We start from the raw sequence: 26,456 nt of genomic DNA on the forward strand, positions 1-26,456 counted from the left end.
AGTATGACATCACTTAACAGAGCAGAGAAGAGATGACACACTGGGTGCAAGCTGGTCCCAGGTGGCACAGTGGTAAAGAACCTGCCTGCCAACAGGAGATGCGGGAGGCTCTATATCGATCCCTGGGTCAGGAAGATCCCCTGGGGTAGGAAATGGCAACCCACTCCGGTATTCTTGCCTGGAAAATTCCATAGATGGAGGAGCCTGCATGGCTACAGTCCATGGGGTCGCAGAGTCGAATGCGACTGAACCCACATGCACAGGACTGGAAGCTGGTCCCAGCACCCCACTGGCCTCACATGTATACCTGGTCACCTCCCGGTGCCAATGTATACATAGTATCACACAGTGTGAGGATGACTGTTTTGTAATGATCTTGGTATCACCTTTTAACACTGGATAGCAGAGGATGAGATGATTGGATGGCATCACCGACTCAATGGACATGAATTTGAGCAAACTCCAGGAGATGGTGAAGGACAGGGAAGCCTAGCATGCTGCAGTCCATGGGGTCACAAAGAGTCAAACAGGACTTAGCAACTGAACAACAACAAAAGTGTGTGAGTGCTTATTTAATTCATCTCTGATTATTACTGAAACCACAGTTCCTTGCTGCATGTTTCTTCTGAAATTCTTTCCTCAAGTTCTTTCATCTGTTCAGTTCTGACACCTTTCTTAAAACCTTGAATCACTCTGCAGATAATAGTTATTAATGCCTTGATCTCGCTTGGTGCAATTTCTTTGACATTTTGCTTTTATTATTCTATTATGCAGAAATTGTAACATAATGAATCCTGTCCATCTTTACTCTGGTGGTTCTTTTATTGCTATAGAGAGAATTCATCCTATTTTCTTCTATTCTACAAATAATTATTAAATGCCCAGTGAACAGCAGGCTTGATTCTAGGTACTGGGAATATAGTTGTGACCAAAATAACATCTCTGCCCTCAAAGACCTCCCATGCTGGTGGGGAAAACAGATAGAAAATAAACAAGCAAATATATAATGGAAGGTCTGGTGTGGGTAAGAGCTAAAATGACACAAAGCACAGTTGGTGGGGGGACAGAGAGGGATGGAAATAGAGGGTCTCTTATAAGGCCTTTGGGAAGATCACATTTGAACAAAGACTTGAATAGGTAAAGGAGTGAGTCATGCCAATTTTCCTGCAATTTGATTTTTAAATTTAACTCATTAACTTAGCAGGAATTTATTTTTGGTATATTATATAAAAGAGGTTGTGACTTTTTTTCCACAATGTGTATGCAATCATCTCAACACTCTTCCTTTCTCTTTATTTTCAGAAGTTTAATTATGAAAGCTGAATCTATTTCTCCATTCACTAGTACGTTATGTATTTTTCAGACCATCTATTTGAAGTTACTATTTTCTGGATCATCCTTTTAAAAAGCATTTACCAATTCTTGAGGATTCTTCCTCTTTAGTATTTCTAAATCATCCTTTCCAGTTTCGAGATAAAATTCCACCTTTCCAAAAGGAAAACCATGCCTTCACTATTTTTGTATCTAGAACATCTGCCATAGATCATAGCCAACATAGAACTTTTAACACATTTTTATGAAATGAATAAATGAATTTCAAAACTCATCTCAATGTTTTCAACTCTTATTCAAAGAGCACCTCATACCCACCCACATGCACACTGGATCCCGTGATCTGGTTTCACAATAAACATTACGTGAACATTTCAGTCTCTCACTACAAACCCACTATAAACACAGTAGCTTTGGTAAACAACTGAGGAAAAGAACAACATCCTTCAAAAAGCTGAGCCGCTTCCGTTGGAAAGGACATGGTTTGCTGTGAACTATTTTATTTCCTTTATTTTACTCGGATAGGATTGCGAGTCTGGGTGGCCAGTCTTTAACTCCATCAAACCATAGGCTTTTCCAGTTCTGCATTTATACCGTCTGTGCATCCATATGCCCCCCAGAACCAAGACGATGAGGGACAGGGGGGCAAGCATGATCTCCCAGGAGAACGTGGAGGCTGTAGGAAGAACAGAGACACATGAGAGGTGAACAAGCTCCTGTGGCCAAATAGGACACTGCTGTGCACTTTACAGAGAAGGGAATGCTGTTTGTTTCTCCTAACAGATATGCACTGACTTTCAGAAAGTATGTCCCTTACGCCCAGAACAAGGGTGCTTGACAATGATATTGATGGCATTATGGAAACAAGCAAGGTAAAACAGGAATTTCCTGGCAGTCCAGTGGTTCACTAGAAAAGCCCCTGATGCCGGGAGAGACTGAAGACAAAAGGAGAAGGGGATGGCAGACGATGAGATGGTTGGATGGCATCACTGACTCAATGGACTTGAATTTGAGCAAGCTCTGGGAGATGGTAGAGGACAGGGAAGCCTGGAGTGCTGCAGTCCATGAGGTCACAAAGAGTCAGACATGACTCAGTGACTGAGCAACCAGTGGTTAAGACTCCAAGCTTCCAGTGTAGGGTCATGGGTTTGATCCCTGGTTGGGGAAGATCCCACGTGCCCCACAGTGGGTAAAGAAATAAATAACAACAACAAAGTCAAGTACAACAAATATCCATCAGAGAGAAGCAGTGTAGATTTCAGCGGTGGGGTGGGGCATGTGTCAAGGTCTAATTTTGTTCCACCTGCTGGACTGTATGCAATAAGGTGTCTATCAAGATCTTTGCTGGCCAACTGTGATGTGGCCAGCGTATAATATGTCCTTTTCCAGGGATCCTGGGTGTCAGGAGGAGTCAGTAAAGTAACAAAGGAAAAGAAAAATTTGGAATAAAGGAGCTTTAGGTGTCAAAATTATTGCCTGGATCCAGTTATTTTAAATTCTGCTCCTTTGCAGCTCTGTGTTATGAAAATATAGGAAGCAAGTGTTGATTAAAAGTTAACAAGTGGTGCAGGAGAGGGATAAATTGGAAGGTTGGAATTGGCATATACACACTATATAAAATAGATAACTAACAGACATACTGTATAGCACAAGGAACTCTACTCAATACTCTGTAATAACCTATATGGGAAAAGAATCCAAAAAAGAATGGATATATGTATATGTATAACTGAATCACTTAGCTGTACATCTGAAACTAACACAACATCGTAAACCAACTATACTCCAAAATATAATAAAAATTAAATTTTAGAAAGTTAACAAGTATATTTTAACACTTTAAAATGGTGACTGTTATGATGTGTGAATAATATCTCAATAAAATAAATATAAAAGCATAAAAAAAGAGTAAAGATGGAATTAGAAAGGGTGTAGTTCAGATGTAGAGAACAGATGAATGGATACCAGAGGGAATAATAGGGGCGGGGGATGAACTGGGAAGTTGGGATTGACATATATATACTATTGACACTGTGTAAAATAGATGATTAATGAGAATCTACTGTATAGCACAGGAGACTCTACTCAGTGTTCCGTGGTGACCTAAATGGGAAGAAAATCCAAACAAGAGGAGATAAATGTAAACATATAGCTGATTCACTTTGCTACACAGCAGAAATTAACACAACATTGTAAAGTAACTACACTCCAATAAAAATTGATGAAAAGGTTAACAAGTGTATTACTTGTTATATTCATAAAAGAGGCTCTGATTATTGATCACACATGGATGAGGAGGCCAGTATTCTACATTTCTAAGCTACTATTTATCCTACTCTGTGCAGATTTTGGGGAAAAAACACAATCTCAGGCAATTTCTCCAGATGATTCTTGCATCTTAAAATTCCACAAACCAAGTGAAGCTTTAATTTTTGGGGCAACTATTGGGAAGCACCTCCGAGCCCTGGTGGAAGCTTTCAGCTGTGAGCTCTGTGATCAGTCACAGCCGACCCAGCAAAGGACATGCAAGGTCAGGGCTCATGTCCTAGAAATGTGAGCAGGTTCCCAGCCTCAGGACCAGACACGCCATGGCTTCCTCTGGGCTACTACTCTGCAGCCCGGCAGTGGAGCCTCCCTTTCTAAGTCTGTACCACCAGCAGCGCGTTCATGGAGAAATGATCTGAGACGTCAGACCTTGCTTGTGTCCTCCGACAATGGTTCTCCACATATAGGGTGAACGGAGCTTGCTAAATATCAGTCTTTGGCCTCCCTCCAGAGAGTTTCACTGGGTAGGTCTGGGGGTGAACCCAGGAATCTGCATTGTCAGCCAGTGGCACAAGTGGGGGATGCTGGTGTGTACAGACCACAGTTGCAGAGAAGTTATATTGTGTGGTCATTCCTGCCCTGAGGCTTATCCAGATCCTCAACTTTCCATTAAAAGCTTGCCTGATGTTTCAAGTTAGGGAATTTAGCACTTTTCTATGTATGGGAAGATACAAGAGTCTGGGCTAACTAAGATCGATCCTTTTCTATACATCTCAGCTTTCTGGGGCCAGTATCTTGTGGTTTTTCACATCCTCCCCCCGCCCACCCCCAGCTCCTCCATGGTCACTATAGGAAGTGGGTACAGCCTGGTGGGGGCTGGAATCATAAGTATTGCTCTTCCTGGGTGCCCTCCAGAAATAACTCTCAACTTAAAAAACAAAACTTGTCTGCAGCTGCCTCCTCTGCAAACACCCAAATGTGGGGCAGCTTGTGTTTATTGATTGTGCTGATGGCCCAGAAGTCAGGGTAAGGTCCCCAGTGGGACTCACTTTGTCTCTTTCCTTCTTGTCCTTTGAGCAGTTGACAGACTACATCATTCACACCTCCCTTTCCTGCTCAGCACTCAAACACTGAGAAGAAATCGATCTGTCAAAATGATTTTTTTTATTTTGAAAGTCGCTCAGTCATGTCTAACTCTTTGCAACCCCATGGACTATACAGTCCATGGAATTCTCCAGGCCAGAATACTGGAGTGGGTAGCCTTTCCCTTCTCCAGTGGATCTTCCCAACCCAGGGATCAAACCCAGGTCTCCCACATTCCAGAAGGATCCTTTACCAGCTGAGCCATGTCAAAAGGATAAATCAGGTTTTTCTTTTCTCCTTGTTTCAATGTTCTTCCGTGAGCGGTGAGTTGATCTAGCTACAGTCTTGCACTTTATTTCCTGATGTTGTTGTTTAGTCGCTCAGTTGGGTCTGATTCCTTGTGACCCCATGGACTATAGCCTGCCAGGCTCCTCTGTCCATGGGATTTTCCAGGCAAGAATACTGGAGTGGGTTGCCATTCCCTTCTCCAGGGGATCTGCCTAACCCAAGGATCAAACCCCTTTCTCCTGCATCACAGGCAGATTCTTTACCACTGAACAACCAGAGAAGCCCTATCTCCTGGGGACTGATGGCTTTAACCCTAAAGCCACCTGAGCTCTGGGTACCTCCCAATCCCCAGCCCTGGGAGGATGAAGTTTCTCAACCTCAGGATGAAAAACCTCCCACCTGCCTCGAGGGCTCAGGGAAGCAAACTGGCCCTGTTGATCTGGCAGAACCACAGAGACATGGGGTTTTGTTTTGTTTTGTTTTTCAATCTATCACAGAACAATTTTGTCTTTTTTCCAAAAAATCAGCTTCCTCTTTAAATCTTCCTTTGAGTAGAATCTCTCAAAGCCAGCCTCCACCCTACCAAAAACATTCACAAAAATGGAGAGATGTGTTTTCTGAGCTCCACTAACAGAAAACTCAGACTCACCTAAGTAACCACCTGATGAATCAGGACCTTTGTTTCACATCCACAGAGCACCCAACACTTGTCCTTCCCTTTCATGACCCCCCCAAAATCCATACCTTCTTTGACCATGGTATGAAGCGTCTGGAAACTCATCGTATTACGGACAACACATTTAAAATCCGTGTGCAAATCCTCTCTTCTGACGGGATCAAAAATCAGTGGCACTTCAATGTAGTTTTCGTTGTTTTCTGAGTATGCCCTGAGTGAGAGAACACTTGAGATCAACGTCCACTGTCAAACGCCGGCTTGGCTTTTCAATATAGATACCTACACATTCTCAAAGCTCCACTGTACTTAAATTGATGGCACGATTTACCCAACTAAGGCCATTTGCCATTATAGTTGTCATTTATTCGGGAGAATTTCTAAGCCTATTCCTGAAGGTAAGAATAACTCTCAAGATGCTGGTCGCTGTGATAGGATGCTTGTGACAATGAGAACTTAACAGAAGCCAGCTTCTTTGGATAAATAGATGGGGGCAGGCGGGTCACTTTTTAAGGCTCTTGATGAACAATGAACGATTGGTAGGAACAGAAATGTCTAGTCTGGGGAAATTGGACTGTATGACCAACAAATCATTTGCATATTGAAGGGAGGGAGGGAGTTTCCAGGAATCCCATCCTCCTCTGTGTCTGCTCTCATCAGCATTCACTGCCAGCTCTCACTCTGGAAGTTCAAGTTCAGAACCAAGGGCGGCAGACGCGGGGGAGGACTCTAGTCAACATCACTGCCATTTGTAATGTTACAGGAATCCAAAGATGTTTCACATTATTTATTAGTACAAATAAAAATATCGTGGCTGTGGATCCACAAGGACTATTTTTTTTTTTTCATCTTTGGGGGAAAAAATAGGCTCCTCTAAGCAAATGGACAGTATGAGCAAGCTGACATGTGGCATGTGAGTTCTGCCCAAACTTCTTGCAACAAGGATCCACAAGCAGAGGATCATGCTAACCACACCTAATTTCTATCCACCAAACTGCATCCAGAAAGTTCTTGCTGGATAGATCTTTCCAAAAAGACAAGAATTTGGCAAGCAAAAATTCAGGCAAATTCCGAGTACTGACACTACAATTTTAAAAATCCTTTATAATTTGGAACGTGGAAGGGTCTGCCTTCCTCACACAAAAATGGTTCCCATTTACAAAGCCTGACTGTTCTGTGTTCAGAGTGAAAAAACATTTTCCAGAGATGAAGGCTTATGAGAACAGAATTCTCACTTTCTTTCATAGCATCCTTCCTTAGAGACTGTGGTAGCCCACGATTTCCTGAGAAATAGGCGGGGCTCAGATCCTGCCGCTACATCTCAAGTTCTCTTTAAGGGCTGTGAAAATGTTGTACTCTTAGGTTGCAAAGTCAGGAATGGACACATCTTAGCTCAAAGTATTTGTATGAAAACTGCAACACTTGAGAGAAAAAGGTTTAATTAAACAACTAGAAGAGGCAACACCAACCATGTGTTAGGCTGCTACTCAACTCATAGCCTTACAAGCCTTGATTCTCAAGAGCAGTTGGTGATTCTTAGCAAAACTCAATGTCAAAGATGCTAAAAATCCAACAGATTAGAATAAAAAATACATATATAAATATATATATATATATATATAGGTTTGTACTGTGGTGTGTGTGTATGTCATATAGGATGGGTTGGCTAGGACACTGTCTGTACAAGCAAGTGACGTCTGCAGAGGATCACAACAGCTCTGCCCGGGGGACAAGGAAGATCCCCCCCATCACTTACTGGCGCTGCCCCTCAGTCACGCGGCCCCCGGGGTAGGCATCCTCTATGATGGTGTTATTGGCCGTCCACCACAGCAGAGTGGTTGTGTGTATGCCGGCTCCCAGAAACACCTTACAAGGGATTGTCAGACTTGACCCTGTGACAGCAAGACATAGCGCATCAGACGTCAGAACCCGGCTGGCAGACAGGGGTCATGTCAGGGGGCCTGAGCAGTGAGCCTTTCCACTTCTTCTCAGACACCCTCACCACACTATTAGTTTTTTTAGAAGGAATCTTAGTTCCCTTAAGCTTTCACCTCAAGCGTCAGTGTTTACTAAGCAGATGGAAAGCCACAGGCAAACAGCTTCCCGAGGCCACTGGGCTCCTACACAGCATTCTGAAGTCCCAGGCCACCTTCCTCCACAATTCATTCTCACTGCCTCCAAAATCCCAGATGTGTGTGTGGATTCTCTTTGCCCACTGCTGGTCTCGGCTCTGCTGTTTGCCCAGGGAGCTCTCCATCCCAGTCGTGTTCATTTAGGATTAACCCTTTCAAAAGTCACTGTGTTTTACATTCATGGTCCAAAACGATAGACGCACCTCAATGTTCACCGCAGCACTATTTACAATAGCCAGGACACAGAAGCAACCTGAACGTCCACAGAGGAATGGATAAAGAAGATTTGGCACATATATACAATGGACTATTACTAGCCATATAAAAAAACAAAATAATGCTATTTGTAGCAATGTGGATAGACCTAGAAATCGTCATGCTGAGTGAAGTAAGTCAGACAGAGAAAGAGAAATATTATATGACATCCCTTATACGTAGAATCTCGGAGAAGGCAATGGCACCCCACTCCAGTACTCTTGCCTGGAAAATCCCATGGACGGAGGAGCCTGGTAGACTACAGTCCATGGGGTCGCTAAGAGTCAGACATGACTGAGTGACTTCACTTTCACTTTTCCCTTTCATGCACTGGAGAAGGAAATGGCAACCCACTCCAGTGTTCTTGCCTGGAGAATCCCAAGGACGGCAGAGCCTGGTGGGCTGCCGTCTATGGGGTTGCACAGAGTCGGACACGACTGAAGCAACTTAGCAGCATACGTGGAATCTAAAAAGAAATAATACAAATGAACTTACAAAACACAGACTCACAGACTTAGAGATTGAACTTAACGGTTGCCTGCAGGGAAGAATGGGGGAAGGGATAGTTAAGGAGTTTGGGATAAACATGTACACACTGCGATACTTAAAATGGATCAAACAAGGACCTACTGCACAGCACAGGGAACTCTGCTCAATGTCATGTGGCAGCCTGGATGGGAGGGGAGTTTGGGGGAGAATGGATACATGCGTATGTACGGCTGAGTCCCTTCGCTGTTCACCAGAAACTATCACAGCATTGTTAATTGACTATACCCCAATACAAACTAAAAACTTCTTTCAAAAGAAAAAGCCACTGTGTTTTACATGATGGGTGGCTTCTACAGTTGTGCAACGTGATAGTCCTGAGCCCCTTGTCTCAATCTCTGTAAGTTATTGTTTAGTCACCAAAGTGGGGAACAAAAGACAAAATCCTTCCCACGCGTGTCTTCCTCACGGGTGACGGGCCTCCCTGGGGCACGGCCTTTAACCCCCTTGGCCCCACTTGAGGCTCAGAAAGCTGCATTTGTTCTTCCTGCACACCTCTCTGACCTTAAAAGATTTCTCAGGCAGAAGCAGCCCATTCAATCCAGCCACAAGTGATTCTCCCAGGCACATCCATGCATGCAGAGCAATGGGGTGGGAGGTGCAGTTTCGTGGGCTGGGGAACATGGAGGAGCCAGGGCCAGCACTGACCTGGGTCCCCACTTCCCCAGGCTTCCAGAAGGCTCTTCTGAGAGCCAAGATAGCCTCGGGAGCTGCAACTTGGGTGTCAGGCCACAACCCCAGCGTCTGTAAGAGCCCCCCTAGGTTCCATGGTCACCAATTAAAGTTTAAAATATAAGTGTTAGTTGTTCAGTCATGTCCGACTCTGCAACCCCACAGACTGTAGCCCACCTGGCTCTTCCATCCATGGGCTTCTCCAGGCAAGAACACTGGAGAATACCTTTTGAACCACCAGGGAAGCCTCAAGAATACTGGAGTGGGTAGTCATTCCCTTCTCCAGGGCATCTTCCCAATCCAGGGATCAAATCCAGGTCTCCTGCATTGCAGGCAGATTCTTTACCATCTGAGTCACCCAGAAAGCCCTTAAAATACAAGCCTAACACCAAACAGAAGGGATAGGTAAGTAGACAGATAGACGGATAGATGGATGGATAGATAAATGATTGATGAATCAATAGACATGTGATTGATGGATGGATAGATAGATAAACGAATTCTGCAGCCAGGGTTTAATAAATGAGCATAAGACCTAAAAAATGATTATATAAAAACATACACACACAAAAGGTGCAGGCCTCAAAGACACACAGACCTGAGTCTGAACCCCAGCCAGACTCAACTGTGACTTTTTGACAGACACTGAGCCGATGACCCCCCTCACCCTCACCCCAGGCATCTTTTCTTCTGGAAAATGGGAGAAATAAGACCATCCCACAGGGTTGATGTTGGCATCAAAAGACATCTGATTAGACTCAACAGTGTTTGATAAGAAAGTGTGTGCTGGCCAGAACAGTTAAAGATGGTGAAAAACGAAAACCTCTGACAAGCATTAACTCCCTTGACCCACTGACCTGATATTAAGCGACAAGAAACTGTCTCCCAGGAGCCAGCAGGGCAGTCTGAGTCTTGAGTGTAATACTAGCATTAGCCACATGCTGGTGAAGTGAATTATTAATATTTTAAATACACCTCAGGTGCTGCCTGGGACATCATGCCATCAATTATTCCTTTCATGTAGTTAACAATGGCCACTAGAATGTTCTGATTTTTTGCATTGAGTGTTTTTGTAGGTAGAGTTTTCAAGAAGTAAAATATGCATGCTTCCCAACAATGCCATTTCTATGAACATTTGACAAAGAGAAATGTTCCCTCACACTTGGTAATTCTCGCTGAGGTAACAACATTGTTATTTCTTGCAGGGAGGGTCTCCACCAGAGACTTGAATCCCCTAGGGCAGGTGCAGTGGGTGACATAGGGGTCCTGGGGCCCCAGGTTTGGGATTGCAGGCACCCTCGTGGGTCACACGGTCCTTACCCAGCGAGGCTGAGATGGTCTGGTGGGGAGAGATGATCACAGGAATGGTCTCCTCGTCTCTTTCTGAGAAAGACAGGAGGAAAGGAGATTAAATGAGGAAGCACTTCATTGCGAGCTGAGGGTCAGGTCTATTGTTTAGCTAATTAGCTAAATTCTCTTTTGCAGCAGAGCCAGACATTGTGAGACTCAGCTTTTGTCTGGCAAAGGAAACTGGCTAGCCATGAAATTGAGGCTCTTTGGCCAACGCTTTTCCCAGAAGAGAGATTACTGGAAGAAGCCACAGTTACACACACATTCCTCTCACAGATGTTCTATGCTCTGCGATAACAGTTAACCATTCCACTCCCCGGCTTCCTGAATGAACCCTTAACAGGAATGTTCTCGAGGTCCACGGGAGGGGTGTTACTCCAAAGGCTCCTCACCCTAAAGTAGCCCCCTCCACACCTGCCACAGAATCCTGGAGTCACTTCTGAAAAATAAAAAAGGCACAGGACATCCAGAACCACCTGTTTGTGATGCTAACCCCACGTGTATGTGTGCTAAGTCGCTTCAGTTGTGTCAGACTCTGTGCGACTCTATGGACTGTAGCCCACCAGGCTCCTCTGTCCATGGAATTTTCCAGGAAAGAATACTGGAGTGGGTTGCCATGCCCTTATCCAGGGGCTCTTCCTGACCCTGGGATCAAACCCATGACTCCTGCATTGGCAGGCGGGTGCCACTGGGAATTGCCACCTGGGAAGCCTGCTAACCCCACACTGAGTGAGAAACAGCATAATCCAGCTTGGCCACCAGGGCTTGTAATTGAGGAAACTGACTCTTTGTGGAGGAATCAGAGCCCAGCTCCCCAAGAGGCAGTTCTCCCAGCACCTTGAAGAACCTGGCCTTCTGAACTGGGGCAGAAAGGACAGCGAAGGGTGGATGAAGGGCTGCCCATGTCCACCACGGCTCCAGCCTCATGTCTTCCACTAAAGAGCATCTGAAACCCCAGTGGGATAAGCTTTAGGCAGCATCCCAGGAGAGCCCAGAGAGCAGCCGGCTTCTCCACTGTGACCGAGATCATGACCAGGAGCCTGCGCCTCCCTCCATGGTCACAGGGCTGCTTCAGGGAGGCAGAGAGGGGAGAAAGATGCCCCAAGGACGAGATACATCCGTAGGTCGAAACTCCAGGGCATGTCAGGATCACCTAGGAGCTTATTAAACATGGGCTGCTAATCGTTTCTTATTGAGTAAGTCTGGGAGGAGGCCTGAGAGTCTGTGTGTCTAATGAGTATCCAAGTGATGCTGCAGCTGGCGGAGGACCACCCTTGAAAACGGCTCAGACACAGTGTGGTCCCAGGACACAGGATAATAGGTAGGTTGGCGCCCCCTCGTGTTCCTGTGCAGTATCACATGAACAGGATAACGGTAGAGGGGGGCGGGAGTCTAGGGGATCCCCTCTGCGGGGGAGCAAGGGGCTGATGTGATTGAATCCTCACCAGACACAGATTTCCATTCGTGAAGACTCGATTTCCATGTAATAAGACTGCACCTCTGTATTCTCTGGGAGAAGAAAGTCTTTTCCCTTCATAGACTAATGATATGCCTGAACATAGTTTCAAAGCTCTCTGAAATGTCCGTGTGTGTGTGTGTGTGTGTGTGTGTGTGTGTGTGTGTGTGTGTGTGTGTGTGTGTGTGTGTCTGCTCACTTGCTCAGTCATGCCCAACTCTTTGCGACCCCATGGACTGTAGCCCGCCAGGCTCCTCTGTCCATGGCATTCTCCAGGCAAGAGCGTGTAGTAAGTTGCCATTCCCTCCTCCAAGGGATCTTCCTGACCCAGGGACTGAACCCTCATCACGTGCATCTCCTGCATTGGCAGGCAGATTCTTTACAACTAGTGCCACCTGGGAAGCCCTTAAAAGACCCCGATTGTGCAGTTATTCCATGTATAAAATTAAGAGAAGCACCACACTGTCCTGAGCAGGGGCCAGGACTTCACCGCTTGTGTGCTCGCACCAAGCTTGATGCCCAGCACGCAGGAGGCGTGGAAGAAACAGTGAACAAACTCGACATGCTAATCGGTACTGTTCACACATTATTTTCAGGTAGGACTCATTTAAACCAATGAGAGCCCTTGCTTTTTCAAATCTAGTTTCAAGGGCCACGAGACATGCTTGTGTGTGAGTCACTCAGTTGTCTCAGTCGTGCCCGACTCTTTGTGACCCCATGGACTGTAGCCTGCCAGGCTCCTCTGTCCATGGAATTCTCCAGGCAAGAATACTGGAGTGGCTTGCCATGTGCAAATCCAGGGGATTTCCACAACCCGGGGATTGAACCTGGGTCTCCTGCACTGCAGGAAGATTGTTTACCATCTGAGCCTTCAGGCTAGACATGCTTGGGGAAGATCAAAAAAGAGAGAGATTTGTCACCAGCTATGCCAATGTATAGACTTCTCATTGAAAACTCCAAAAAATACTAGTATCCTAGAATTAGGAGAAGGAAATGGCAAACTACTCCAGTACTCTTGCTTGGGAAATCCCATGGACAGAGGAGCGTGGTGGGCCACAATCCATGGGGTCACAAAGAGTTGGACACGACTCACCAACTGAGCACACATGCACATTCTAGAATTAGATGCCAAGTTACGGCAACTGTGTTCTGATGACTGGCCCTCGAGGTGCAAGCCTTCCAAAGGGACCTTGCAGAGGGACCCTCCAAGGGAACTACTGTTTGGCTCCCTCTAGTGGTGTATATTTTAACTTCAGACTTAGAACCCTGTCAACTACCCAGGGATTCACTGTTCATAAAGTCACCCTGCTTTCTACCCTTCCAAGTGTCATACACGTCTTATAAGCCTGGTGCTGAGAGATTTGCCATATCTGTTTTCCTCTCATACCAAAGACACTCAAAGAATTCTACGTGAAGTCAAACCAATATTGTAAAGCAATTTTCCCTCAATTAAAAAAAAAAAACAACATTTTTTTAAATCAATCAAGAAATAACAACCTGGGGGAAAAAAAGAGTTCTACGTGAGCCCTAATTTTTCCTTTCATGCTTATTGCTGAACCAGGGTACAGAGGTTTCTTGATGGCAAGTACTCACTCTTAACTTGGAGTTTGATATTCCTGGTGATGTTGTATTGCCTGCCTTTGTGGGCAAACATCATGGCACAGGTATAGTAGCCCGCGTCCTCCATGGACACATTGTTTACAAGCAAGCGAGTTCCCCTCACACTGAGAAACTTCTGGTTGTCTTGATCCAAAGGGACAGAATCCTTAAGGGAAAATGTTTTCAAAGTTACACTGTATCCTTGTATATGTATGGCTGAATCCCTTCATTCTCTACCTGAAGCTATCACAGCATTGTTCATCGGCTATACCCCAATACAAAATTAAAAGTTTTTTTAAAAAGTTAAACTATATTCTAATTAATATCTCAAAAGCTATGAACAACATCAGTATTATGCATCACTAATGAATCTGCAACCCACGAATCACCTTGGTATTTACTTTGCAAATATTGTCCTTTGAGACATGCTTTTAACTGTATTTTTAGGAGAGGGAGTTTGTTAGCATATAAAATAAAATGGCTGGATTGAAAAGAATGAAATAATGCCATTTGCAGCAACATGGATGGGACTAGAGATTGTCATACTGAGTGACGTCAGAAACAGGAGAAATATCATATGACATTGCTTATATGGGGATTCTAAAAAGAAATGATACAAATGAGCTTATTTACAAAAAAGAAATAGACTCACAAACCTAGAAAACAAACTTATAGTTGCTGGGGGGAAGGATAGTTAGGGAGTTTGGGATGGACATGTGCACACAGATATATTTAAAATGGATAATCAACAAGGACCTACTATATAACACAAGGAACTCTGCTCAATGTCATGTGGCAGCCTGGATGGGAGAGAGGTTGGGGGAGAATGGATACACATTATGTATGGCTGAGTCCCTTCCCTACCCACCTGAAACTATCACAACATTGTAAACTGGCTATACCCCAATACAAAATAAAAAGTTTGTAATAAATGGCTGGGTCTCTTTAACCACAGGTTTAAAGCACGTTTGCTTGGGCACAACGGGAAAAAAGAAATTATCTTCTTTGACTAAGTAGGCTATTAAAATATAAACATATGTATGGCCTAACTGCTGCCTATAGGCCTTGGGAAACATCCAGAAAGGAGTGCTATGATGTAGTCATGGTGAATGCCCACCAGAGTTGATGTTGTAGTAATCACGTTAAGAATCATTTCAAGTTAAAGAGTCAGGAGAGATGGAGAAAATTTTGTAAGAGACATGAAGCCACACTTCTCATATGGACAAAGGTACTGCAGAACAGAGCAGAGGAAACACTTCATGAGCACAGAATGTTCTCAGGAACATCTCTTTCAAAACCATGACGATTGCAATCCTCGAATATAACCCTGAGTCATTTCACAGACTTATTCTGAACGAGAACATGGGCATAACTGGAAGAGTTTGTCAGCCACATAACCCATTATGTCTAATTGTACAATATACTTAATTAAAAACAGAGATTTCATCATTCCCAACACATGTGATCAAATATGAACAAACCCTAACAGGGCTCAGATGGTAAAGAATCTGCCTGCAATGTGGGAGACCCGGGTTTGATCCCTGGGTCAGGAAGATCCCTGGAGGAGGAACTGGCCGCCCATTCCAGTATTCTTGTCTGGAGAATTCCAGGGACAGAGGAGCCTGGCGGGCTACAGTCCATGGGGTCCCAAAGAGTTGGACATGACTGAGCGACACACACACACACAGACACACACACACACAGAGTGTGGGTTCCTGATTAGTGTACTTCAAATGTGAACAGTCTCTAGTGTGTCGATTAAGTTTAAAAAGTTAAAACAGGGCAGAGCCACATGGTTCTTCCAGGGTCTGCAAGTCCCCAGGGTTGCCCGTGTGGCAGGGATGTGCGCCTTCTGGCCTCCATGGTCAGAGGTCTGACTTCACCCTCTGCCAGCTGAGTGACCTTGGGCACGGTACTCACATTCCTGTGTCTCCCTTTCCTAATCTGTAAAACTGCACTGCGTTCATGTCGGGGAGTTTAGAACAGACTTGAACACAGTACTTGCTCAGTGATGATCAGCATTCTTAGGACGGGAACTGACATCATTAAGTGCTACCAGGATGACCCTGTCCACCCATATTTACACATCAAGCACCGCACAAGGTGTTTCACACACTGTGCTCCATTTCAACTCCAAACAGTCCCAGGTGGTGGGAGGGATGAACTGCGGCCTTGCAGAGAAAACAGGTTAAAGAGGGAAAAAAGCAGACCAAGGCTAGACAACAGGTCAATGAAGATGCAGGGTTTCCAATCCAGACTGGTCACCCCCCAGAATCTGTGCTCTTTCTTCTATGGTAAAATCTCTCACTTGACCTTTTTATGCTCTTATGAAACCAAGAGTTCCTCTATTGGGCAGACTAATTCATAAGAGCTGGCTACTTACTGGGTTCGCTAAAAAGGTCGTTCAGGTTTTGCCATGCCATCCTACACAAAAAACCTGAATGGACTTTTTGGCCAACTCAATATTTTCTCTGAAAATCATTTAAAAAGTTTCCAACATTAAATTGACATACTATGGCTATTTTGTAGTTGGAATGCTTGTCAATTGGTCAACTTATTTTTTTTTTTACTCAAGTGTTCATTTCTATCCATTTTTAAACAGGTAACTGTACTTTTCAGTATCCATTCCTGGTCTATATCAGAGGTCAGCAAACTTTTTCTGTAAAGAGCCAGAAAGTAAATATTTTAAGCCTTTGGTCCACATGTCTTCTGTCCAACTACTCAACTCAGCTGCTGCTGCCCCATAAAAACACAGAAACAAATGAGCGTGTCTCAGGAAAACATTACTTACAGACACTGAGATTTGAGTTTCATATCATTTTTACAGGTCATGAAATATTAGTCTTTTTTAAATTTTTTAAACCATTTAAAACTGGATAGTTAACATCCAAAAATGAGTAGCAGCTAATATTTAAAATAGATACTAACAAGGACCTACTGTATAGCACAGGGAACTCTGCTCAATATTATGTGGCAGCCTGGAGGGGAGGGGGGTTTGGGGGAGAATGGATAGAGGTATACGTATGGCTGAGTCCCTTTGCTGCCCACCTGCAACTATCACAACATTGTTAATTAAATATTCGCCAATACAAAATAAAAAGTTAAAAAACAAACAAACAAAGGAGTGACAGCTCACCGGACCCCGGCTGTCTTTTGCCCACCCCTGGTCTACACAAGGGAGCTGACAACAGTATTTATCAAGCAAGACAGGAAATTGTGTTTATACCAATATTTACTCCTTTAACCCAAAGGTTAATTTTCATGTGCTTTTACAAAAACTCTATTAAAGTCTATATAAAGTTGTTAACAGTTCTTTCTAAATTTCTATAGACACAGCATAGAGTAAAAAGCTACTTTCTTCAGCTTTTATTTATTCTGCATTCATTTCACACTGTGTCTTTTCAAATCACTATCTGAGAATGCTTACTCAAGCCTTATAAAGATGAATAGAATATACTAATCATGGCCCTTTTTAAAAATCACTGGTTAAAAAAATAGAGATAGAAAAGTGAACATCTTGCCTTCAGAATGGGTATTTTATATCTTTTCTATGGCTCTTCAAACATGTATTCATTAAATGGCGGTTTTCAGAAACGTACCTTGTACCACCGAATCTTCACGTCAGCTTTGTTACCGATGAGTTCGCTCAGATCAGGACAAACTAGTAGCCCAGAGGCTGACAAGGGTATTATTTGTGGGTAGAAGATGAGAGGCACGGAGGCTTCTGTCTTCTCAAAAACCCTGAGCTCAACGGACATTTTGTCACAGTAAGAGGCATTTCTGATTGAAAAGGGGAGAAAAGAATACTAAACATCAAGGCAAAATGAAAGTAAAACTGAATAAAATTAAGAATAACTTCCCCAATCTCAGTGAACACTTCATTCTGTATTTTTCTCATTAGTATTCTATTTCTGTCCCTAGTCCTTTTGAATCTTTGGGGGGCAAAAAAATTACGGTATCATAATTGTCATATAGGAATGGTAATGTATTCTGCATGTTTCTCAAAGGACCCTTCACAAGCCTGCTTTCAAGGCCATTGAGGCCACTAAGAAGAAATTCCAGTTTCTTAGTAGAGAAGGAAATGGCAACCCACTCCAGTATTCTTGCCTGGAGAATCCCATGGACAGAGGAGCCCAGCGGGCTACAGTCCATGGGGTTGCCAAGCGTCAGACACAACTGAAGTGACTTAGCACACGTATACAAGAAACTCCAAGTCCTCTTCAAAAGGGTCTACACCCTCCCAGGTTCTGGAGGGTGCTTCAGCACAGCCCCAACATGCTCCAAATTCCTGGTCCAGGAAACCTTATCCAGATGGAGAGATTGTTTCCGAAAAGCCACTGTTTCCATAGAAAGAATATCCCCTTTACTTCTCTTGGAAACCATGTATCAACTGAAATCAAATATCAGGAAACTGTTAAGATCTTTGGATAAGATCTGTAAAGTATTTTTTTCAGTACTGCATGGGGGAGATGAACTTGGTAAGTTTGTTTGGGTTTTATTTTTTTGGTTGGTCTAACAATAATCTCATTATCATCATTCTATCAAGACCCTAGAACTGGGGAAAAGGCAGAGGCAAAATGGTGATATTAATAGAAACAGAGAATTGGAAGACTGCAATTGACATATATACACTACTGATACAATGTATAAGATAGACAATTGATGGGAACATACTGTATAGCACAGGGAATGCTACTCAATGCTCTGTGGTGACCTGAACGGGAAGAAGTCCAAAAGGGAGTATATGCATAGGTACAGCTGATTCACTTTGCTGTACAGCAGAGACTGACACAACACTGCAAAGCAACTCGTGCTTAGTTCCTCTGTCATGGCCAACTCTTTGCGACCCTTTGAACTAGAGCCTGCCAGGTTCCTCTGTCCATGGGGTTTTTCAGTCAAGAATACTGGAGTGGGTTGCCATTTCCTCCTCCAGGGGATCTTCCCGACCCAGGAATCGAACCTGCGTCTCCTGTGTCTCCTGCACTGCAGGCAGATTCTTTACTCACTGAGCCATCAGAGAAGCCCTAAAGCAACTACACTCCAATTAAAATTTAAAAACAAATAAAAGTAAATTCAGCTGAATATTAAATTAAAAAAAAAAAGGTTCAAATGGTAAATGTTATATTATCCTTGTGTCACCACAATTAAAGAGGAAAAAAGCAGCAGGACAAAAAAGGGGGAACTAAATCCCATGTCAGGACCAGCCTCAGCTCCACACCTACCACCTGGCAGAACTTTATGAGTCTGGCTCTCCCTGCCCCAATAAGCATTTGTATTAACTTCTTCCTAAAGTCTCTCCCCAGTCTCCATTCGACTCAGGGCTCTACATGTATTCCTTAAGTCCTTGTGGATTCAGCAGTGAACAAAATAAACCACGTCCCTGTGCTCTGGAGTGTGTGTTCTACGGGGTAGACAAATCCTTAACTACATAAAACTAGTACGTGTGTGTCAGACGAAGGCGAAGAACTACAGGTTCAGGAGAGAGAGTGACAGGAATCCTGCTCTAGACAAAGTAACCAGGGACATCCTCTTCATAGAGGTGACACTTAAACAAGACTTCAGTGAAGGGGAGAAAGGGCACCGTGAGGATGTCCGGGGACAGGCTCCCGGGTAGGAGGTATTTCAGGAACAGTGAGGCAGATGTAAAGTAGGTTCCCACCTGTGGGCTGGATTTTGAAGTCCAGGTTGTTATGGAAATGTCATGCAAGCATCTGTTGTGGAAGAGCTCCCCTCCCCTCTTCTTGTCCCCAAGGGGCTGACCTGAGAGTGCAGATGTAGGTGCCGGAGTCTGCCTGGGAGGCTGGCACGATCCAGAGAGCTCCGTCTTGGACCCACACACGTGACTCTTCTTCCTCCGGGACCACCAAGGCGGAGTCATTTCTATGCCAAGTCACGTTGACGTGGGCGCTGGTAGACCCCCAGTGGAGCGCCTGGGGGCACCTCAAGACCAAAGGCTCCCCTTCTACCTTGAAGCTTGTTTTGGGATGCCTGCCATGAAATCGGCAGCTTCCTGTGGCCACTGAAGGACAGAGAATCCACCATCAGGTTTTTGGTCCCTCCGGGGACACCACACGCCCTGACAATGTGGGGCCCCACCAACAAATCTGAGCGCTCACAATGCTCTCCAAGCTCCCAGATAATAACATTAGGGCTGCTAACAAGTTCCATCCACATTTTGTGGGGAAAGTTAAATTAGGTTCACAAGATAACAAAAAAATTTTGGTCTTTTTTAAGAATTTTTTGTTTTTTAATGTGGACCAGTTTTAAAGTCTTTACTGAATTTGTTACAATACTGTCTTTGTTTTATGTTTTGGATTTTTGGCTGCGGGGCATGTGGGATCTTAGTTCCCTGACCAGGGACCAAACTCACAGCCCTTGCATTGGAAGGTGAGGTCTTAACCTTACTGGACCACCAGGGAAGTCTCAAGTTTGGTCTTATTTTTGACTTGCTGACACCTGGTCATTCAAAGTCGATCTTGACTGAGTTCAGCTTAGTTCCAACACATTGTACGGTAAAAATCCAAAAGCACCTTTTATCAAGGGCAAAAGCACAGTCTATTTGGTTTGTCCCTTTGGCAGGAATGACTGAGGCCCACAGCAAACTCATTCACGAGGAGACAGGCAAGAGAAAACTCTGTCTCCTACCAAGGCATGGATGGCCACACCTTGCTTCTTGATAACAACAAAATCTCCCTAGATAAGCAACTCCTATCCCCAGGTGGCTCAGTGGTAAAGAATACGCCTGCCAATGCAGGAGACGTGGGTTTGATCCCTGGATCAAGAAGATCCCCTGGAGAAGGAAATGGGAACCCACACCAGTATTCTTGCCTGGGGAATCCCATGGACAGAGGAGCCTGGCGGGTTACAGTCTGTGGGGTTGCAAAGAGTCAGCTTAGTGACTAAACAACAACATCCCCAGAGAAGCTGCAGGCAAGCCCCTCCAGCTGAGAGTCACTACTTACCCATGTGTTCCTCAGACTGCACGGCGAAGGGAGACACACCCATTATCAATACGGACAAGAGGAACATGGCTCCCAGAAACTTCTGGAGGACACAGGAAGGGGAGACTGCCAGTCCAGCACACCAGAGCCTAGAGGAGGAGATAGACGGAGGGGTGTCTCCAGGAGTCACCAACACCAAAAGAGAGGACCCCATGAGGATGGTCCTGGGCTGCTTTCTGGAGCTCTTACCTGACAACAGAAACCTTTTAGCCTAGATTTTTTTTTAACAAGAAAACTCAAAAATTTTTGAATCTGTTCTTCTTCTCTGGCGATTTTCACTTGGAATAAGAGTTTTGTATCCTAAGTCTCTCTCTCCTGAAACATGCCTTAGCACTCCCTGCTCCTCAGCCCAAAAGGTTCTTTCCTCACCTAAGGCCACTGCTAGTGTCTTGGCTCAAAAATCACTCTTCTCGAGGTCTTCCCCCACCTTCCCGTATAATTGCACCCACTTCTGCCCCAACACTCCATCTTTCCTTTCCAGCTCTATTGCTCTCTTGACATTTATCATCAACTATGTCTCTTCTCACCAGCATGTAAGCTTCAGGTGCTCAGGATTCTAATTCATTTTGTTCAGAGCTGTTTCCTAACTCCTGTCTGTTGAGTGAGGGATGACTAATGAATCACAAAGTCAAAAGGCCCTCATATTTAACTTGTCAGAGAACTTTTGCTATAGTCCTTATGGATTAACTCTTATTTTACATACAATTCTGACATAACCTGAGGAATTCTATATAATCTGTGGTCTAGAGCATCCCAGAGGAAAAGGCAAAATGAGGGCCCAAAACTGAATATTTTACACAAGTTCATGAAGCACTCCTCCCCATCAACCTCCCCAAAGCTGGAGTATCAGATGCCCCCTGTACTTCCCCCCGGTCCCCCCGCACCTCCCCCCATGGGACCCCCACACCTCCCCCCCAGGCCATCCGCATCTCCCCCCGTCCCTCTCATGCTCTATCACAGTTTCCTGTTGTATTGCTAGCCACCGCCACAACAATACTGCTAACAAGCCAGCCCCAAACCAATGCCATATAACACCAGTCTTTCGTTCTCGCTCACAGGTCTGTAGGTGAGATGGAAGTTGGCCGACCTAGATTAGGCTGGGTTAGTCTCAGCTCCGAGCTTCAGGTGGGACCCAAGTCAGCTCCAAGGATGTCTCACTCTCCTTGGACCAGTGACTTTCTGGGAAGTGATGTTCTCATGTTATGGCAAAACATAAACAACGTGGGCAAAAGCATGCGAGGCCTTGCTTGCTCAGAACTAGCTCACTCTTGTTGGCCCACATTCCATTGGCCAAAGCAAGACACGTGGCCAAACCTGCCATCTGTGGGGCAGGTAAATACCCCCACCTGTAGAGGGGGGAGTTACCCCAGGAGGGAATGAAGTGGGCACCATCAGGCCTTGGACCCCACCTGTGGATCCCAGGGGTGGGGACGGACTTGAGGACATAATACTCAGCAGCTCAGTGTCCAACTCTTTGTGACCCTATGGATTGTAGCCTGTCAGTCTCCTCTGTCCATGAGATTCTCCAGGCAAGAAAACTGGAGTGGGTTTCCATGCCCTCCCCCAAGGGATCTTCCCAGGGGAAGATCAAACCCACATCTCCTGCATTGGCAGGCAGATTCTTGACCACTGAGCCACCTGGGAAGCCCATGAGGACAGAGGCTCCATCTTATTAAGTTTTCATGGACTACATGGTACCCACTCCCATAAAGTACCAGGGTATGTGTACAACTGAAAGTCTGCTAGGGAACTAGGAGTGATGAATGAATCCAGATAAAAACATCCTTGCCAGCACCCACCTTCATATTCTCGGAGGAGTTTGGCTTGTTCCCCATTCCTGGAAAGAGATCATTCAGAATGGCTCACAGTAAACCCAGATGGCTCTTAGCTTGCCAGGGCAGTGTTGGCAGACAGAGGAAGAGACCCTTGAACTCTAGAAACCTCCCCCACCTCATCACTGGGCAACCACCAGAAGACGGGGGCTCAGAGCTGTGTCCTGAGCTCCCCTACTGGTGACAAGTGGTGACATGGAGGACCTGAGACTTTCCCGTTAGCTGGGTGTCTACTCTGGGCTGTCTCACCATCAGCTATTCCTGCTTCTATTCCTGTAACTTCACCTCTAACCCCAGCCAAGGTTCACCAGGCCATTTACTTAGCATAAAGGTCACCCCAACATTGACCATGTTGCTTTCTCCTCTTTGGACAGGGACTTCCCTTGTGGCTCAGATGGTAAGGAATCTGCCCACAATGCGGGAGACCCAGGTTCGATCCCTGGGTCGGGAAGATCCCCTGGAAAAGGAAATGGCAACCCACTTCAGTAATCCTGCCTGGGAAATCCCATGGAGAGAGGAGCCTGGCAGGCTACAGTTGAAGGGGTCGCAAAGAGTCAGACACAACTGAGCGATTAACACACCCAGCTAATCACATCCTAGTTATACTGGTCCTAGCCAGACTCATGAGATCTCTAGTGAGGACTGAAAGAAATAGGAGTTAAACACACATACAATCAATACTACTAGTCATGTACAGATGTGAGAGCTGGACCATAAAGAAGGCTGAAGAATTGATGCTTTTGAACTGTGGAGCTGAGAAGACTCTTGAGAATCCCTTGGATAGCAAGATCAAACCAGTCAATCCTAAAGGAAAGCAACCCTGAATATTTTTTGGAAGAACTGATGCTGAAACTGAAGCTCCAAAAGTTTGGCCACCTGATGTGAGGAGCCGACTCATTAGAAAAGACCTTGATGGTGGGAAGAATTGAGGGCATGAAGAGAAAGGGGTGACAGAGGATGAGATGGTTGGATGGCATCATTGATTCAATGGACATGAGTTTGAGTAAACTCCGGGAGATGGTAAAGGACAGGGGATCCTGGTGTGCTCTAGTCCATGGGGTTGCAAAGAGTCAGATACAACTTAGTGACTGAACAACAACAATCAATACCACACATCTGAACAAATGAATGAAGTCAAAGACATTGACACAGGGACCAGGGGATCAGTGATGGCTGCTGTGCTAAATACTGAGTGTTTATTCTTTCATTTTGCCCTTGTGATGTGAATATCATGCAAATCCATGGATGATAAAGTAGAAGAGATTCAAGAGGTAAAGTAGCTTGGCCAGTATCTCACAGCGAGTACACGGGTTGATGTTTAAATCCAAGATTGGTGATTCCAAAGCCCTTAGTCTTCAGAAACAAAGCTTCTATGACAGATGCTAACTTTCTTCTCCAGTGTCTGCTTCCCCAATAACAGAAACCCCCTGACTCTTAACTGAGCACCTCCCATCCCAAACAAAGACTACATTTCCCAGCCTCTCTTGCAACTAGGAGTGGCCACATGACAAAATCTGGGCCAATGAAATGTAAGTGGAAACTTATGATCCTCCCGGACGTCAACTTAAAAAGGGTCCTAAAAAACTTAAAAGTCTCAGCTTCAAAGTCCACCTTGCTGCCAGCTCAGTGTGGATATAGTGGCTGGATGGGGCCATGTGCAGACGATGTTCTGAAGGAGCCTGGTCCTCACTGCCTTCGTGGAGCTGCCCCCACCCCTACCCCAACTGCCCTCTTTGTTCAGGCTTCCTGTCACCCCTATCCTGAACCCCTAATTTCAAGGAGCTCAGGGAAGGAGCCCCCCAGGGATCTGTCACACATAACATTCTCGCTGCTCTTCTTTCTGAGACCTGACTCTTAAAAATAAAACGCTTCTGCCCATTGACCGTAAAAAGTCATCTCAACTCTCCTTGGATGGAAGCACCCCCAAGGCTCAGGCTTAGCCTCCCCTGATGGGGAGAAGGTTTGTAACCACTTTTAAAGTCACTCTGATCCCAAGAGTCAGGCTGCGTCCACTCTAGGGTGTCTGCTGGCTGAACCCTTGGAGCCGCGAGGGGATCCAAGATATCTTGTGCTATCACTTTCTTTTCAGGTGACGAAAGTGAGACAGACATTAACTCTCCTCTCGAAACCACATCTGGTGGGGGCGAAGAGCAGAGCTGACACAACAAGGATACCCTGTTCCAGGGGAACAAAATTCTACACTGGTGCTCTCCTCCCAGACCAGACCCTGCCCATCCACCCCTGACCCCTCCCGGACCCTCCAGTCCCACCTGGGTCCCTGACCCCCTACCTAGACCCCCCAGTCCCACCTGGGTCCCCCAACCCCCACCTGGACCCTGAGCCCCACCTGGGCCCATGACCCCCTACCTAGACCCCCCAGTCTCACCTGGGCCCCCCAACCCCCACATGGACGCTAAGCCCTGCCTGAGCCGCCAGCCCCACTGTGGCTCCCCAGCCACCACTAGGGCCCCCGTAGCCCCACCTAGTGCCACCCCCCAGTGTCACCTGGACCCCCAGCCCTACCTGGGCCACGGATCCCCTCGTGGGCACCCAGCGCCACCGAGGCTCCCCATTCCCTGGCCTGGACCCCTAGACCCGCCTGGGCCCCCAGCCAAAGGCAGCTGTCTCCAGTCCTCTCTGTGGACTTTGGCAAAACAGCAGCTTCCCTGTGACCTCTCCAGGAAGTGGCTTCAGACAATTAAACCACAAACACATAGCAGTGATCATTTTCAATCATCTAAACCTCAGAAGCAGGCTGGAACCAGAGTTGCCGCAGTGTGGGAAATATCGGTTTTTGGCAGCTCCGAGGAAGAAGAATTCATTTTGCAGCAAAATGTTGTTTTCCTGTCCTACTTTCTTTAAATGTGTCTTTAAATTACAGGCAATTTGACATTTCTGCTTGAATCTGAGATGACCTTCTTACTGGAAGAAAGAAATTGTAAAGGTATTTTGTTCCAAGTATTTGAGTTACAATTCTAGCTTTATTTTTTCCTTCTGTTAAATGACCTGTTTTGCTGAACTCAGTGTAAAAGTAGAGAGGAATAGGAAGCAAAGCAGGGCCAGGCTCAGAAAATGACCAAAAATGTGGGAAAAATTGAAAAAAAGAAAAAGAATGAAGTAAGGTGGAAACTGTTGATGGGTCAACCTAAGCCAGGGGTGCCCAGGGAGGGGATGGAGGGGGAGGCCTGAGCAGCATCCACCCCAGGCTCCCCGAGGCCCAGGTGACTGTACCTGCCTGTGACCTGGGCCTGACTCCTGCTCAAGGATGGACATGCAGCCTACAGGTGTGCAGCTGTTTCCTTTACCTTTTACCTGAACAATTCCAACAGACTAAAAACTCACAGAAAGTTTTATATACTAAAAACTATAACACCAGTATGTATCTCACCTTGTTATTATTGTTTAGTTGCTCATTCATGTCTGACTCTTTGAGACCACGCGGACTGTAGCCCGCCAGGCTTATCCATCCATGGGATTCTCCAGGCAAGAATACTGGAGTGGGTTGCCATTTCCTTCCCCAGGGGATCTTCCTGACTCAGGAATCGAACCTATGTCTCCTGTGTCTCCTGCATTGGCAGGTAGATTCTTTACCACTGAGCCACCTGGGAGGCCCAGTGTATCTTACCTAGGTTACTAATTTTGGTTTATTCTCATCTTCTCTCTTTGTCTTTCTGTCTGCCTCTCTTTCTGGGCCCCTGGCCCCCTCATGATCTCTGTGCTTCTCAGAAACTTAGATCCAAATACTTTTCATTTTGCTTCAGCTTTTAATTCAGAAAAAATTTCCAAGCTTAATTTTGATGTAAATATTAATTTCCCGTAGTTTTCAGAAGTGGGGCCTGGGCCCCCAAACCCTGCCTGGATCCACCCCAGTCCCACCTGGGCCACACACACACACACACACACACACACAAACACACACACACATATAGATACTTTCCCCTGAACACCTGAAAGTTTATTGAGAGTAAATAA

The 26,456-nt window shown here is 45.4% G+C and overlaps 1 protein-coding gene across 2 annotated transcripts; it reads right to left on the reverse strand.

Moving 5' to 3' along the window:
- Positions 1-541: 541 nt before the first annotated feature.
- Positions 542-25,123, reverse strand: IL1R2 (interleukin 1 receptor type 2). Of its 2 annotated transcripts, XM_081596858.1 has the most exons (10): positions 25,008-25,123; positions 22,452-22,489; positions 20,614-20,741; positions 19,412-19,670; positions 17,251-17,431; positions 13,646-13,817; positions 10,567-10,629; positions 7,398-7,533; positions 5,713-5,855; positions 563-2,008 (listed from the first exon to the last, which is right to left on the reverse strand). In XM_081596858.1, the coding sequence occupies exons 3-10, from the start codon at positions 20,678-20,680 to the stop codon at positions 1,827-1,829; spliced, it is 1,203 nt and encodes a 400-aa protein (XP_081452984.1). In that variant the 5' UTR covers positions 20,681-20,741; positions 22,452-22,489; positions 25,008-25,123; the 3' UTR covers positions 563-1,826. The 2 variants fall into 2 exon arrangements, with proteins under 2 accessions (XP_081452983.1, XP_081452984.1); XM_081596857.1 differs by lacking the exon at positions 22,452-22,489 and having other exon boundaries at positions 542-2,008.
- Between the last annotated feature and the right edge of the window lie 1,333 nt (positions 25,124-26,456).

This window comes from Giraffa tippelskirchi, chromosome 4 (genome assembly GCF_054371585.1).
Source record: "Giraffa tippelskirchi isolate mGirTip1 chromosome 4, T2T-mGirTip1v1.2.pri, whole genome shotgun sequence".
NCBI classification, from domain to species: Eukaryota; Metazoa; Chordata; class Mammalia; order Artiodactyla; family Giraffidae; genus Giraffa; species Giraffa tippelskirchi.

Coding starts and splice junctions, on each gene's coding strand:
- IL1R2 (XM_081596857.1), bottom strand. CDS start 25,057: ATGGGGAGCCTCGGTGGCGCTGGGTGCCCACGAGGGGATCCGTGGCCC. Junction 5,856..7,397: donor GTGACTGAGGGGCAGCGCCA/GTAAGTGATGGG, acceptor TCTCTCACTCAG/GGCATACTCAGAAAACAACG. Junction 2,009..5,712: donor TCATACCATGGTCAAAGAAG/GTATGGATTTTG, acceptor TTCTTCCTACAG/CCTCCACGTTCTCCTGGGAG.